The 17,653-nt window shown below is 37.9% G+C and overlaps 1 protein-coding gene across 1 annotated transcript in view; it reads left to right on the top strand.

Annotated features, from left to right (window-relative positions):
* The window catches only part of PDR2 (phosphate deficiency response 2), a 38,010-nt gene extending 20,357 nt beyond the window's left edge, over positions 1-17,653 (top strand). Inside the window, exons 15-22 of the mRNA XM_077387256.1 lie at positions 2,594-2,702; positions 4,161-4,289; positions 6,475-6,540; positions 6,729-6,800; positions 12,255-12,406; positions 12,602-12,713; positions 12,796-12,912; positions 16,267-17,653. Coding sequence (XP_077243371.1) covers positions 2,594-2,702; positions 4,161-4,289; positions 6,475-6,540; positions 6,729-6,800; positions 12,255-12,406; positions 12,602-12,713; positions 12,796-12,912; positions 16,267-17,337 — 1,828 coding nt within the window. The 3' untranslated portion in view covers positions 17,338-17,653. The remainder of the gene's footprint in view (positions 1-2,593; positions 2,703-4,160; positions 4,290-6,474; positions 6,541-6,728; positions 6,801-12,254; positions 12,407-12,601; positions 12,714-12,795; positions 12,913-16,266) is intronic.

The raw sequence follows: 17,653 nt of genomic DNA, 5'->3' as shown, positions 1-17,653 counted from the left end.
CACGATGTCTAGCAAACAATAAAATGAGATGCAAGAAACACAAACACACAAAGCAAGCACACGTGATTTACGTGGTTTGGCAGTGTGCCTACGCCTACGGAGAAGAGTTTAACTATTTTGGTTAGGATTACAAAACTCTTCCTTCTCAGGGAGAAAAAACCCATCTCATCATAACTCTAGTATGTGGCTTGCATATTAAAACCACTACATCCAGAAATTACCAAAATACCTTTTAGCGCAAATGATAGGGTGATCAATCACTGCCATAATGCAAGACTTCTACACAATAATTTAAATACCTAAACTATTTCTAGAAGATTCAAACAATCCAATCTTCTCCCAAAGCATGGAATTTCTAAAATTGAATAAAAAATATTTTAAATTCGAATAACTTGATGCTAATTCATTAAAAAAATCTTTCTTCAAAAGCCATCATTCTCCAATTTTTCTTCAATACCCTGTAGTTGTGTAGATCTGCAAAGCAGAATTCGAAAATCAGAGACTGAAGAGAGATGATGACATAGCTTCTTTATTTTTTTGAAAGGTGATGACATAGCTTATGAACTGTACTATTAAGCTCTTTGATTCTATTAAGATTTTTGTTGCAACCAACAATGAGTATATCTATATGAATTTTAAGATATAGTTGATAAGAAATAGCAAAGTAGTTTAGAAATGGATCAAACTTAAATTGTTAAAAAATACTCAGTTAGATTCTGACATTCTGTTGCCAATTGCCTACTTTTTCTTGAGGATATAAATTTTATTAAATATGGCTATGGGGTTCCTAAGTGAATTATCTATTTCAGTTTGAAGAACCTATAGATTTGCACTGGATCATGAGGATCCATATTTAATTTTTTATGAATTTTGGTGATTATATTTGAATTTTTAAACATTTTTGTTGGGTTTAGAAGGTCCATGTTTTGGGTGAAAATGTGGTTGTTTCAAGCTTCTAGAGTTTTTGTTTTCATTCGAGGAAGTTTAAGTTGGAGAAAATGTGGTTTAAGTTGATGTCAGGTTGTTTGAAGCTTCTAGAGTTAGATTCTTATATCTCGTTGCTGATTGTTTTATAATTCAAAACAAAACTGAATAGAAAGTTACATTTTTAGAAAAAGGTTTGGGTTAGTTTTCTTTGAAGAGTTTCTAAGGTAGTTATGAAAAAATTCTAGCTTAATTGGGATGGTTTTAGATGTGTTTTGAAAGTTAGAAACAGTGTAAAAATGGTCCAAGATGTTTTTCAATAGGAAGTAAAGTGTTTTGGAGGTGACAAAAGTTTTTGCATGATTTAAAACACCCTCATTTTGTGAAATCTTTGATTAGTTACGAACTTGAAGTTTGTGCAAGGAGTGTTACTCTTTTTTCTCGTGTTTTCTCTTTGAGGTGTAACACTATATCCTGCTCCCTTTCTTGTCATTAATTGAGGTATGTGCCTGGTTTTGTTCTTGGTTGAGCTTTTGGCCAAAACTTGGGATTGCTTGTCGGTTTCTATTGCACCATAATTGTTATTAAAGCAAGTTTAAACTCAAGAATTGTATTTGCTAACGTGATTGAGAAATCATAGTCATGAAAATTTTGGTGGAGGCTAAGGGAATGTCATGTTAAAACTGGTCGAAATTAATGATAAGAGTAATTTGGTAATTTTGTTCCAACCCGATTTAAATATGAATTGTAACTTATGTTTCATATTTTATTGAAGGACGACTGAGTTTGTGACTCCAAGATTTCTCTTTTCTATTTCCATATCTTTCCTTTTTGATTCCTTATAGTAAAAGGAGTTTTTCCATGGTATTGGAGCATTCTTTTGGAGGAGCTCCATTTTAGGTTGGACACTCATGTGTTGTTTTTTGAAAATCAAAATTAATTTTGGGTTGAAAGGTACAACTTTAGAGGAAGATGTGATTAGTTTTCCTTGGACATTTTCTATTTTATTATGAACGAATTCTAGCCTGTGTAGGACTGTTTTAGATATGTTTTAAAATTAGAAATTTGTAGGAAATGTTTGTTTCTATGAAGGAAAGTGTTTTGGAGGTGCAAAAAAGTATTTATATGATGTAAAACACTCTTTGCAGGGCCCTTGAGGCTACTCAATATGCTACTCCTAGTATTTTTGTGTTTTGTTTTGGGTTGAATTAATTTCAAAAATTTTGATTGCTATCCATTTCTGCTGCACTACCTCTTGTAATAAAAGATTTTATACGCACATCTGTCTCCTAGTATGTGTGTACAAGTTCTAATGATGATCTAGGAAAAGTTTCTGGGTAGTTATATTTTCCGTATTTTTCGCTTCAGGTGTATTCTTCACCTCTTAATTTCATTATTTTCGTCACCTCTTAATCTTTCAAAGTTCTATGTAGTCAACTGTTTTATCCTTCGTACGAATGGATTTTAAAACTTTCGATTTTTTCTAGACATTATCTGTTATAGCTATTTAAGCATTTGACCCGATCCTCAATTTCATTTCACTGAGGCATGTTTTTTGTACATACGAGTCTTTAAAGTTGAAATTTTCTCCTTTTGTCCTGTGTGTTCAGTCATGGATAATTTTCACCTCGTATGATATATTCTTTTCATATTTTCATTTGAATTGCAGGGGGAGTGCTAATGCCGTGCAGATCGTTCAAAGACACCACTTTGCATCTCATTTAAAACGAATGGCAGTTGTTGTTCGTGTCCGGGATAATTTTTTTGCTTTCGTGAAGGTTTGTTGGTTGTACATTATGCAACTTTTTTTGCATTCATGAAGGTCTGTTGGAAGTTGATGACTACGATAAAAAAAACTTATAGTAGGCTCTAAATCACTAGATTTGTCAATTCTCATGTTTTGGTAACTAGGTGTAGCGGGACTAAAAAATAAGAAGGTATCGAGAGAGAATTTGATTTGGTTAGACAATGTGTGGTTGGTAAACAAGGATCGGTTTTTTAGCAAGGTACATAATGTATCGTCAAATATTCAATATGATTCCACAAGATCTATTTTCGTTCGAGTAACGGATTCTAGCCAATTGAAAGGATCTTCTGATCAATCCAGAGATCATTTCAATTCCATTAGTAATGAGGATTCAAGTAAATGATAAATACGTCCCAAAGGAAAAAAGCTAAGAGAAGGCAAACGACTTGTTTTAATTCTTAATTTTTGTAATGGTTACAAAAATAGTTCGTGTAGAAAAGTGAGAGAGATCTAGTCTCTCAAAATAGGGTCGAACAGGATGTCCAGCAAACGATACAATGAGATGCAAGAAACACAAACACATAAGATTTACGTGGTTTAGCAGTGTGCCTACGTCCACGGGAGAAGAGTTTCACTATTTTGGTTAGGGTTACAAAACTCTCTTCCTTCTCGGGGAGAAAAAACTCATCTCGTCATAACTCTAATATGTGGCTTGCATATTAATACCACTACATCCAGAAATTACCAAAATATCTTTTAGCGCCAATGACAGGGTGATCAATCACTGCCATAATGCAAGACATCTACACAATAGTTCAAATACCTAAACTATTTCTAGAAGATTCAAGTAATTCAATCTTCTCCCAAAGCATGGACTTTCTAAAATTGAATAAAAAATATTTTAAATTCGAATAAGTTCATGCTAATTCATAAAAAAAATCTTTCTTCAAAAGCCATTATTCTCTAATTTTTTGTTTAAAAGACCTACGAGTTTGTGCTGCATCATTTTGGACTATGCATTGAAGTGATGCAGAATTTTGAAGTCTATTATTCAGCCATTGATTCGTGAAATTGTTTTTAAATGGTAAATCAGATCATCTTCTTCACAATGAATGAATGATATATGCAGAAATATTTTGTTCTTTCAAACATGAAGAGTTCATAAAATTGGCCTTCCAAATTGTTGAAAGTATTTGTGATGAGAAAAGTTCTTATGAAGCTGATTTACAAATCAAGGTAAATAAAAAAGACAGATGCACATTCAAAGATATTAATTGAATGAAATTTGCAAAATAGTTCAATTCAATTGGTTTTCCAGCTCTCACTATTTCTCGCCGTATTTCTTCTGTTTGAAATCTTTGTGATCTTTTAATGTGCTTGTTAGTCGTAACATGCCCATCTGAATGGAGAACTGTGTGAGATTATTTACTTAAATGTTTAAAGGTAATTGAGTTTATGCTTTGTAACAGTGACTTGATTCGTATTTCAGGGTGCTCCAGAAACTATTCAGCATAGGCTAATTGATATACCTTCATCATATGTAGAAACCTACAAAAAATATACACGTCAAGGGTCTCGAGTTTTGGCCCTTGCCTACAAACCTCTTCCAGAAATGTCGGTAAGTATCATTTGTGACATATTTAGTTGTAATGTTTCTTTCATTCAGAAGTATTAGAAGCTTCTCCAACATAAGTTTCTGATCAACCATCAAAATCTCAAAACCTGCCGCATAATTCTTTTTTCTGAGAAGCTAATTATTCAATTAAGCTTAGATTTCTTCTCACTTCAGTTAATAATTCTGCAATCAATGGCTGACTTTCACATAATAAAAAATTGGCAAGTGCCTTTCAATTTATTCCTGGATAAAAATGGTTGATCACATGTTCTGCTTGCACAGCTTGATTGTGTCCCTATGGACTTGGGTTTTTCATCAGCCACTATGTGGGATTTTGCCTTATGAGTAGTGGCTCTTTGCCATCATGGCTTGCTTGTGAAGGGATGTCACTCAAGGCATTGTCTGTGTAGTGGATTCCAGCCCTATAATGGTTGTACAATTGGTGCTCCCATGCTATTTATGTCTTTGTATTCGGCAAGTGTCACATTTTAAATGCGCAGAATAGTGCTAAACTTTCTGACATAAATCATTTTGGAAACTGTAATAGTAAGTCATGTATCACCATTCAAAAAAAGGAGAAATGTATCGACTATAAGATTTATATCAACAATAACAAGAAAAAAGGAAGAGGCTTACGACCCCACCATATAAAAAAAGAGGAAGTAATGAGAAGATTTTGTAGAAGCATGGTTTTAAATTTTCATTGAAACTGCAAACCAAATGAAATGTTTCCGTTTCCATCCACACTGAAACACGTGCTAAAACTAAAAATGCAAAACCAAACAAAAACCGTAGTGTATTAGTGCTATACTATGCAAATCTGTGTTACCTGATTAAATTTATACAAATTGTATGTGAAATATGGTGTATGAATTGCATAATAAATATTTATATGAATTACATGTAGAATTTGGTATGTACTGAATTATAAATTATCAGACACGCGCAGCACTAATCTAATGACGTGGCATGTCACTTGGTGTTTGGTGTTATTAAACCATTATGTGTGTATTTTTGACTAATCTAATGATTTTTTAATGTGTATTTGTTTTTATTCTAGCAGTTCTTGAAGTTTCATCTTAGATGTCCATTATTTGCATATGTTTTCCATACATTTCTACAATTTTACAGGATTTTCACCTAAATTTTCATCTAAAACTGGCATGTTTCTATTGCATAATAAATATTTATATGAATTACATGTAGAATTTGGTATGTACTGAATTATAAATTATCAGACACGCGCAGCACTAATCTAATGACGTGGCATGTCACTTGGTGTTTGGTGTTATTAAACCATTATGTGTGTATTTTTGACTAATCTAATGATTTTTTAATGTGTATTTGTTTTTATTCTAGCAGTTCTTGAAGTTTCATCTTAGATGTCCATTATTTGCATATGTTTTCCATACATTTCTACAATTTTACAGGATTTTCACCTAAATTTTCATCTAAAACTGGCATGTTTCTATTTCCGCCGCGACCGAAACGCATATCGAAACATAATGAAACCTAGCATAGAAGTGATTTAGAGCTAGCGCATAGTAACTATAAACTAAAACATACGGAATATTTATAACCTTAATTTGTGCCAAATTACCATCACTGTTCTCGTCACTAAATTTTGACTCTCTTCTTTTCAAATCAGGCGAATTTTACAAAATATGTACATTTCATAGTTATAAGTCTCAAAAGTTATGTTTACAAAAAAAATAAAAATGGCTCAAGCGTTATCTTAAAAAATGAGATATGATTGTCCAAAATTGATGGTTGGGAATGAATTTGCCCATTGTATATGGTCAAGTTGTTGAATTTGGCTTGAACCGAGATTTGGGCTGCATCATTTGTCTGAAAACAAATGTATATAGCAAGCTACACTCATTTTTTCCCTTGATACAATCTACTTTTTTCCTCAATGGCTATGGCTGATGCATTGATAGCAAGTTACACTCATTTCTCGTCTGGATACAATCTCCTCTTGCTATCGGATGTTTTCTTCTTTCTTTTCCTTGGAGTTTTGCCTAATTTTCCCTTTCTAAAATGAGGGGGATGCATTCATCAAGATGCACTCCTCGACTCTATATTAGGGGTATTTGTGCCTCTGGACCTACACTTTTACTTCATTTTTCTCCAACTGTGTTCTTACTTTTATGTATATTGTTGCTATTAATTGAAGGTTACATGACAGGTCAGTGATGCAAGAAGCTTGGATAGAGATTCAGTGGAGTGTGGCCTTATCTTTGCTGGCTTTGCAGTAATTAAATTCAACCGAGCTTTGTCTTCATTTCTGAAATTTCTTCTCATTACTCTTGTCACTGTGTCATTGCTTCTTTTTTTTTGGCATGAAACATTAGTGTAGTGGATTAAATATCCGTTTAGATTTTATCTTGATTATTGCTTTTTTTTTCCTAACAGTACTTGATGTCTCTTTTTACTCTTCAGGTTTTTAACTGTCCCATTAGACCAGACTCAGCTACTGTCTTATCTGAACTAAAAGGTTCATCGCATGATTTGGTAAATTACATGGTCCTAGCTTTTTTTCTGTATTGATTTGATGATAAGCTTCACTATGTAAGAAATGTTCTTTCATTATTGTGAAATATTGTTAGCAATAAAACTTATTAGTTATACCACTATTATTACCACTGTTATTTGTTGCTTTCCAATTTTAAAAATTCATAAATTCTATGCGATCGTAAAATCCCTACCAAGTTGAAGGAAAAGTTTTATAAGACAGCTGTAAGGCCAGCCATGCTGTACGGCTCAGAATGTTGGGCCACCAAGAAGCAACATGTGCATAAGATGAGTGTAGCGGAGATGCGAATGCTTAGATGGATGTGTGGCCACACAAGCTTAGATAGAATTAAAAATGAAGACATTCGTAAAAAGGTGGGGGTGGCACCAATTGAGGAGAAGGTGAGAGAGCACCGCTTAAGATGGTTTGGACATATCCAACGTAGGCGTTTGGATGCTCCGGTGAGAAGAGGTGACTCATGCCAAATTGATGGAGTAAAAAGAGGGAGGGGCAGACCGAAAACAACTTGGGTAGAAACAGTGTGGAAAGACTTGATAGCTAGGAACATAACAGAGAACATGACCTTGGATAGGATAGAATGGATGAAAATGATCTACGTAGAAGAGCCCAACTAGAGCCTGGTAGATTCCTTTCACCTTCTTCATGAAATTTTTCTAAAGGATTCGTTTAGCTGACCCCAACTAGTTTGGGACAAAGGCTTTGTTGAGTTGAGTTGAGTTGAGTATAAATTCTATCATGTGATTCATGTCTAAACATTACTATTTTACCATAATAGATGTGTCATTTTATTACATTAGAATGCTCACCATTACAATACATGTTTAGATTGTTCTTTAGGTGCGTAAATACATGCCCAAGAGAGTCTTCCAAGAGCTGCAAGTGGCAAAAGAAGGGTACGTTCAGGCGACCATCATAGAAGAATAGGGAACCAAGATGGAGGCGTTTTGGCATTGCGCTACTTGTGCTTATCGGAATTTCAAATGGAGGCGTTCTTGTCGATGGTGTAAGCAAAACAAGCGAGACCCCGTACCTGGAGTCAACATTTCAACCCTCCGGTGGTGGTTATAGAAAAGAAGTAAAAGGGTGGAACCATCTTTGCAGCCAGAAGATTGGAGTTGTCTATCCTGTGACTACCTTTAGATGGCGGGACATATGTTGGAGGTGTTGTTTGGATAAAAAGGAAGGTCCGCCCCCTCCTTCGGGCGAAAAAAGGACCATCCCTGAAGTCTTATCGGTTAACCCTTATAAGGATGTTGATCGATGGCCCGACTCTGGGACGATATCTTCATCGGCTGAAGGAGGTGCCCCGACTCTAACTATCTCGGGTAAGGGGGTGGAATCGAGATTGGACTCGCTCAAAGGTTGCTTAATAGGGAAAAGAAAGGATAGTTCTGGAACCCTCCATGAGCTGTGGTTGTGGGCTAAGAGAGTCTGGAACCTTCCTCTTTTACCCTGTCCATGTGCTTTATCAAAGGATGAAGTATTATTAATATTTGAGTCGAAAGAGGAAGCTACAATGATCCTGGATAAAGGTATTGACGTGTGGGACGACCATCTATATTCTCTCTCTATTTGGAGTAAATATTTTACCCCAGGTGTGGAGGAATTATGGGTCAAGTTCTATGGCATCCCTCTTCATGTATGGGCCATATCAACAGTTGAAGCTTTAGGCAATCTATTTGGTCGAGTTTTGGAAGTGAAATTGGAAGGGGGTCATAATCAATGTATGACATTTGTGTCTGCTAAAATTCTCACCCCTTGGTGGAAGTGTCCACCACCTCTCACTCAGATTCAGGTTTCAGGACAGTGTTACACAATCGGCATCGAAACTCAGAGCAATAGGCGTCAGAAGGTTCCCGACACAGAGTTTCTGATTTTGTCTTCACAATTCGGTAAGAATTCACCTCCACTGGAGCTCGACCCCTCGAATTCTGGCATTCAGACTCAGGATATGCTCCTGTTGGCGTCGGAATCGCTGCCACCTCACCCACCGAAAAATCTAGGCTAGGGATCCGGTGAACCTATGGGACCCACGCAATTGATTTCAAATTTCAAATATCCCTCGACAAAAATGTCAAATCTATTCTTGGCAGTGGGCCCTCCCTCCTTTCTGTCTATCCCTGGGAAAGGGTCTAGATTGAAAGGGGCCCATCATAAGCATCCCTTTGGGCGTGTCAGTTCCTTCCGCTCCTGGTCGCGGAAAAGGGTAGATTTGCGGAGATAAGTAAAGGCCTGGGAACCGCCAGATCCGGAAAAATATCAATGGAGAAAGCAGGGAAGTATAGGCCTAGAGTGGTAGCAGCAGATTCTCATGGCAGGCCTTCTTTTGGGAAAATATCAAAGGAAAAAGCAGGTCTACCCTTGGAGCCCATATCAGAAAGGTTAGAAGTTCCAAAGATGAAAGGTGGTTCCTGTGGTGGGGCTTTTTTTGCATCCCAAGGCATGCGTTCCCTGTGGATGAGGGATTTCCCAAATCTTAGGATGAATATAGGATGGAATCGTTTGGAGAAAGGGATAGACTATATTCTATATTCTTTGCCTTGGGATTAAAATTGCGCGTTGATAGTGGGAGGAATGATTATCTTTATTTAATGAAAGGAGTGTCTGTGATATTGTTTCTTGGAACACTCGTCCAAGGCAAATTTTTTTGATTAAAATAGTCAATTTTGGGTCTCAATATATTTTGGGAAGAAGAAAAGATCTACTCGTATCTTGATAATGGGCAATGGCTTCTACGACGCTATCACTGTGCAAATTTGACGTAAGGATACACTTTCACATCTCATTAAATGAAAATCGGAACACTTGGCCTATGGCCAATGGTCAGCTCGAGGCGGTTTATCACCTAAAAACCATCTCCCTCGTCTCTTCATCTTCCTCCAATCTATAAGAGTAAAGGAAAAATAATTACATCTGGAATTATACTTGTATTCAGAATGGAGAACTTAAATGAATCATCCTCCTCTCGACCTTCCTCCTTGAGTCCTCTGGATTTGGGTCGAAAGAGGCAGCGATGAATGGATTTCTCTGAGATGGAAAATACTTTAAAAAGGATCAAAGCTATGGTATATAATGAGGAACTAGCCTCTAAGTCTTTGCCAACACCTAGGGAAACCATTAAGGACTTTTTGAAGCAACAGTGGAGGCTCTTCAAAGAGGCAGCTAATAGAAGGTCGGCGACTGTCTTTAGTATGACAGCATCACGCAATGTTAAAGACACCCACTCCCCTATGCATAAGCATCCTTTCTTTATCAAGATGCTGGCGGATGAAAGGGTTGCAAGATTCACCCGCTGGCTGGAAGAGAATGAATGAGGAATCAAAAGACTGGAGGATATGATTAATAAGAAGCGGGCCCTTGGAGATAAAGGATCTAACGGATGAGGAGCTCTTGGCCTTTAGTCTTGATGAGGAGGTGTTCGCTACTGAGATTGATATGCTCCTGTTAGAATTATAGAAATGTTCGTCTTAGGGGGGTGACTTTTAGGTTCCGAAGTTTTTTGGCTTTTACAGGTTTCATGGAAGAGGGCTAAAGGTCTTGTGCTTTAAAGTCGTGGTTTTGAAGGCGGTTTGGTTTGATAGGGACTATTGGTCCCTGTTTCTCTGTAATCTTCGTTTTGGATTATAATATATTTAGCTGTCGCTTTTCAAAACATTATTAAATCCTAAAGTCCAGCAAAAAAAATCTCGTAATTTGGTCTCTAAATTTTTTTCATCGTGTCAGGAACTAGTCAACACACGGGTCAACAGCTGATAGTGACTTTCCTTTATAAACGTTGGATCTTTTACATATTTAGTTCATTTAATTGTTTCTTATACGTTTTTTTAACAATTTCTAATTTTTTTTTTTTTTTGGGATTTTTTCATATTTTTAACAACTAAAATTTTTTTTGGTCATCGTAGTGGAATGAAATGACCGAAACGTTCCGATCCGGTCGCCAAAACTGAATGGTGGACAAAACGAAATTTACAACTTAGGACATAATTCTTAAAAACTAGAAGACAGTCATTAATGACAGGGTTCTGAAGATGAAGGTGGAAACTAGGTGGATGCCTCCTTTTGATACATTGTAGCTCAATGTTGATGGTTGCCCACTTGGCAACCCCGACAAAGCTGGCATTGTTGGAGTCTTTAGGGCAGTTGATGGATGCCTCCTTTCGAGATTCTTTTTGCTTAAGGCAGTCTTTACTCTTTGCCCTTAGATGTACACTTGTAGTCTCTTTCTCCTTTAATATAATTGATGTTAGCTTTTTCTAAAAAAAAAATAAAAATAAATATGACTAAGGTCATTAGTTATGGAGGTGCCTTCTGTAAAATTTCATCATGTCATATGCTGTGGCCAGGTTTTTCTTAAGAGTAAACTCGTTGAATCGAACCTTGCCATCTAACTTCATGGACTGGATATCCCTAGGGTAGAGCTAATCACAGTGACAAATAATTTCGAGCTATTCAATAGCTCTTTATATTTTATGTACTGAAAAATAATATGTTCTCCCAATTTTTTCAATCACTTTTCTCGAGATTTCTTTATATTCTCCCAATAATATCCTGATATCATTTGGACATTTTCATGGGAAATTCCTAATGCTTGGATATTGGGAAGAATTTTTTGGAAGATGGTTGGGTCGTGATGAATTCAGAACTGTCTTTGGTGGACATAGAAGACGGTTGGGAGGGCCAATCGTTGGTTTTATAATTGTCCCTTTTTTGTTTTCTTCGACCTGGATTGATCCAGGTTTTCATACATTGTAATATTTGCGGGACTACCGGTCCCCCATGATTTATTCTTCGTATGATCTTAATATAGTAGTCCCCCGTGCGTGTATTCTTTGTATGATCTTAATATATTTTCTTCATCTTTCAAAAAAAAAATTTCATGGGACCTCTAAATTCTTTATATTTATATGATATTTTCTAAGAAGTCTCCTTATTTATCTATTTGTTTATTTCCCTTTTTATTTTTATTCATTTTATTTTCTCTACTCTCTTTATAATATGCCGAAAGAAACCCAGGCATTTGAAAATATTCCCGGATGAGAAATTCCTATGAATGAAATGTCTCTATATGAAACTAATTACATCTCGTTGATTAGATATCATTTTCATTCATCTTCAGTAAAGCTTTGCTGTTATTGGCACAAAAATTAGATAAAGACATGTAATTCCATGCACATCACATGGTTAATGTGCCTGGCATTTTCTTCGGTTGACATGGGGATGTCCCATCCATATAATACTACTATAGAAATGTTCTGTGAGAACCAGTAAGTTCGGAACAAATGGTTTGGGCATCCCTTTGTGGTTATTTTTGCTAATTTTTTCTTTTTACATTTTCCTGCATTTTTTGTTAGCTTGTATTTGTAATTATGAAATAGAACATAGTGGCATATTTCATCTCATAAATATGTAACTAAGACAAGTTGTCATTTTAGGTGATGATTACTGGCGATCAAGCTTTGACGGCTTGCCATGTTGCTAGCCAAGTTCACATAATTTCTAAGCCAACATTGATTCTTGCTCCGGGAAAGAGTGGTAAAGGTTTTGAGTGGATTTCGCCTGATGAAATTGAGATCATTCCTTACCGGTAGGTTTTGAATCCTTATTGCTTAATAGAAAAAAATTTCTTCTATCATTTAAAACAAAGAAAAAAAATTCTTCTTTTTCCACTTGTTTCATTCTCAAACATTGGTATTTTTAATTTTCTTTTTGTATAAATTACTTTCCTTGTCCTTCCATCCCTCAAGATCAACTTCTTGGTTTCTTACGTTTGTGATTACAGTGAGGACGAGGTTGAAGCTTTGTCAGATTTGCATGATCTATGCATTGGTGGAGAGTGCTTTGAAATGTTACAGCAGACTGCAGCTGTTCTACAAGTTATCCCACATGTTAAGGTTGGGGGTCCTTTATCTGTTTGAAGCTCCTATCTGGCATGTTCATCTTATCTTAAGATAAATTTTGTAACAATTATTTCAGGTGTTTGCAAGGGTTGCCCCTGAGCAGAAGGAGCTCATCCTCACCTCTTTTAAGACAGTGGGCAGAATGACTTTAATGTGTGGAGATGGAACCAATGATGTTGGAGCTCTGAAGCAGGTAATGTGACTTCATAGGATCAGCCTAACCCTTCGATTTGTGGAGGTTAAAATGGACAGTTATAACCTCCACAAATGGAAGGATTAGGATGATCCTATGAAGCTAATTTTTTGGGCACACCCTATCAATATGAGGGCTTATCATTTATAGGATGATCCTACGAAGCTGATTTTTTGGGCACACCCTGTCTATATGACTATATGAGGGCCTATCAAATGAATGCTTTGGATCATCCAAACAATGTGGGACTGCTACGTTAGTGAGGTCTAGCTTATATGAGTTTTACCACCACAAACCAAACCCTAACCATAACCTATAATCCTAACCATAACCATAAATTATAATCCTAATCATAACCTATAGAATGAATGGGTTGGATGAGTAAAAAACTATGGGAGATGGTGTATTCTGAGCTCTAGCTCAGAAACCTTTTCCTATATATATATATATATATATATATATATATATATATATATATATATATATATATATATATATATATAGAGAGAGAGAGAGAGAGAGAGAGAGAGAGGGTCCTGCAAACGTGTGCAGGTAAGTTACCTGCACACGAGTGCAGAAACAGGGTGGGGGCCACATTTTTGTGGGGATAAAAAACCATTCATTTGGTTTGCTCTTCCATGGATAAGGTGTGGCCCAAAAATCAGCCCCATTGGATCGTCCTAACCCAATCAAAGGTGGGGGGGAAAAGGGACAGACACTGTGTGTCCATGTTTCCCCTTCACAAATCGCAGGGTTAGGATGATCCAATGGGGCCGATTTTTGGGCCACACCCTATCCATGGAAGGGCCTTCCAGGTGAATGCTTCGGACACCCAAAAAATGTGGGCCCCCACCCTGTTTCTACACTCGTGTGCAGGAACCCTTTCCTCATATATATATATATATATATATATATATATAGAGAGAGAGAGAGAGAGAGAGAGAGAGAGGGGAAAATGATTGTGAGCTTGAAGCTCATATAGCTTATATGAGGTTGAGGGCCCAAACACATGGGTCCCACATTTTTTGTCGTCATCCAAACCATTCATTTGCAAGGCCCCATCATAGATAGGGTGTGTACCAAAAATCGGCTCCATTGGATCATCTTAACCCTTCCAAAAGCGGAGGGCAAAAAATGGGCAGATTTGTGGCAAACGATGTCTGTCCATTTTACCCTCCACTTTTGGATGGGTTAGGATGATCCTATGGAGCTGATTTTTTGTACACACCCTATCTATGTAAGGGCTTTTCAAATGAATGCTTTGGATCTTCCTAACAATGTGGGCACACATGTGTTTGGGCCCTCAAGCTCATATAAGCTATATGAGCTTCAAGCTCATAATCATTTTCCTCATATATATATATATATATATATATATATATATATATATATATATATATATATATATATAGAGAGAGAGAGAGAGAGAGAGAGAGAGAGAGAGAGAGAGAGAGAGAGAGAGCATTTCCTACACACTTGTGTAGGTAAGTTACCTACACACTAGCTTAAAATACAGTGGGGGCCCACATTGTTTGGGTGATCCAAACCATTCATTTGAATGGTCCTCACATAGATAGGGTGTCCACAAAAAATCAGATCCATAGGATCATCCCAACCATTCAAACCATGGAGGCAAAAAATGGACTAATTTGTGAAGGTTTATACACGTCCATTTTACCTCCACTAATCGTAGGGTTGGGATGATCCTATGGATCTGATTTTTTGTGGACACCCTATCTCTGTGAGGACCATTCAAATGAATGGTTTGGATCACCCAAACAATGTGGGCCCCCACTGTATTTTAAGCTAGTGTGTTGGTAACTTACCTACACAAGTGTGTCTGTCCATTTTTGTCCTCCACAAATGGAGGGGTTAGGATGATCCTATTGAGCCGATTTTTGGTACACCCCCCATCTATGTAAGGGACTTCAAATGAATGCTTTGGATCATCCTAACAAAGTGGGCCCCCATGTGATTGGGCAAGCTAGCTCACCATAAGTTTGGTGAGCTTAAGCTCACCAACAGTTTCCTCATATATATATATATATATATATATATAGAGAGAGAGAGAGAGAGGAAAGTGAAGCTACCGGCTTAAAATACAATGGGCCCACATTGTTTTGGTGATCCAAAGAATTCATTTGATTGGCCCTCACATAGATAGGGTGTCCACCAAAAATCAGCTCCATAGGATCATCCCAACCCTATGATTTGTGGAGGCAAAAATGAACGTGTAAAAACCTTCACAAATTTGTCCATTTTTGCCTCCGAAAGTGAAGCTACACCGCCGGTGTAGCTAACTTAGCTACACCGCCGGCTTAAAATACAATGGGCCCACATTGTTTTGGTGATCCAAACCATTCATTTGATTGGCCCTCACATAGATAGGGTGTCCACCAAAAATCAGCTCCATAGGATCATCCCAACCCTTCAAACTGTGGAGGTAAAAATGGACAAATTTGTGAAGGTTTTTACACGTTCATTTTTGCCTCCACAAATCGTAGGGTTGGGATGATCCTATGGAGCTGATTTTTGGTGGACACCCTATCTATGTGAGGGCCAATCAAATGAATTCTTTGGATCACCAAAACAATGTGGGCCCATTGTATTTTAAGCCGGCGGTGTAGCTAAGTTAGCTACACCGGCGGTGTAGCTTCACTTTCCTCATAGATATATATATATATATAGACACACACACACACACACACACGAGAAAAGTGTTTCTAAGCACGCGCTTAGGGAGCTCCCTAAGCACTAAGCACAGGTGGCTTAAAAAGCCACCGATTGGTCGCTTTTTGTGACCCCGCAGAGGTGGACCCGCCATACGAACCAATTGGTGGCTTTTTAAGCCACTTGTGCTTAGGGAGCTCCCTAAGCACGTGCTTAGAAACACTTCTCTCTCTCTCTCTCTCTCTCTCTCGCTCTCTCTCTCTCTCTCTCTCTCTCTCTCTCTCTCTCTATATATATATATATATATATATATATATATATATATATAAGGTTTATGAGGTATCGCTCACCCTGAGCAACCCACTAAATACACCATCTCACATGTTGTTTGACTCATCCAACCCATTCATTATATAGGACCTCACATAGATAGGGTGTCCCTAAGAAATCATCTCCATAGGATCTTGGTATGCGTTGATTTGTGGAGGTTTAAAATGGATGGCTAGGAAATAGGCTTCTATAGATCGAATGGTTAGCATGATGGTACGGAGATGGTTTCTTAGGAATGCCCTATCTATGTATATTGGTAAATGGTTTCTGAGCTCTGTCTTCTTTTTGGGTGATTCTTTCATTGGCAAACCTAGTTTGAAAAGGAATAATGATTAGGACATCAAAACTTTTCAGGCCCATGTAGGCGTTGCCCTTCTGAATGCGGTGCCACCAGCTCAACCAGGAGATGGGTCCTCTCGGAAATCGGAGCCAAAGTCAGGTAAGTCAAAGAAGCCAAAACCCACGGCAGAATCACCAAACACTGGGGCAAGCCTCAGTCTTAACGGGGATGTGCCTGGGAGTAGTAGTAACCGCAATCTGACACCAGCTGAGAAGCAGCGACAGAAGCTGAAGAAGCTAATGGATGAGATGAACGAGGAGGGCGATGGACGGGCCCCGCCCATCGTGAAGCTTGGTGATGCTTCAATGGCATCTCCATTTACGGCAAAGCATGCCTCCGTGGCCCCTACCACAGACATAATCCGTCAGGGCAGGAGCACTTTAGTAACCACACTCCAGATGTTCAAGATACTCGGGCTCAACTGCCTCGCTACAGCTTATGTCCTTAGTGTCATGTACTTGGATGGTGTGAAACTTGGTGACGTCCAAGCCACCATCAGTGGTATCTTCACAGCTGCCTTCTTCCTCTTCATATCCCATGCTCGTCCACTCCCGACCCTCTCAGCTGCACGGCCCCACCCTAACATCTTTTGTGCCTATGTGTTCCTCTCGCTCCTTGGCCAATTTGCTGTCCACATCTTTTTCTTGATCTCGGCTGTCAATGAGGCTGGAAAGTACATGCCGGAGGAGTGCATTGAGCCCGACTCCGATTTTCACCCAAATCTGGTAAATACAGTGTCTTACACGGTGAATATGATGATTCAGGTGGCTACTTTCGCCGTCAATTACATGGGCCATCCATTCAACCAGAGCATACCTGAGAACAAGCCCTTCTTATACGCACTTTTAGCCGCTGCTGGGTTCTTCACGGTTATCGCTTCGGATTTGTTCAGAGACTTGAATAACTGGTTGAAACTGGTCCCACTGCCAAAGCCACTACGGGGTAAACTTTTGCTTTGGGCTTTTCTTATGTTTTTGGTGTGCTTTGCATGGGAAAGAATGTTGAGGTGGGCATTCCCTGGGCGAATTCCGGCATGGAAGAAGCGGCAAAGGCAAGCTGCTACCATGCAGAAGAAGCATGTGTGATATATCGATGAATGTGAAACCTGAGAAAGCATATCAGGCCTCCAATGATGGTCACATGACCACCAAGAGAAAGAGGGTCATTACTGAAAATGGCAGATGAAATTTTGGATGGGCAACTACCTCTATATGTTGGTCAAATCTGATCTATATTTATGTTTTTTTTTATTTGCTCATATTTTTTTCCCAGATTTCATTTTTGAAAGGAAAATTGTTATATGGTAGTGAACCCTACTCAGTATTGTGTTCTGTGGTTTATTCCCTGTGTGTACACATTCCCAATTCCCATTGGTGCAAGTGACAAGACGCTGTTTTTCAA

Source organism: Tasmannia lanceolata, unplaced genomic scaffold (genome assembly GCF_043159265.1).
Source record: "Tasmannia lanceolata isolate RefF3 unplaced genomic scaffold, GAP_Taslan_0.1 ptg000008l, whole genome shotgun sequence".
Taxonomy (NCBI): Eukaryota; Viridiplantae; Streptophyta; class Magnoliopsida; order Canellales; family Winteraceae; genus Tasmannia; species Tasmannia lanceolata.
Note: the sequence above shows the minus strand (reverse complement) of the source record. Positions and strands in the feature narration are given on the sequence as shown.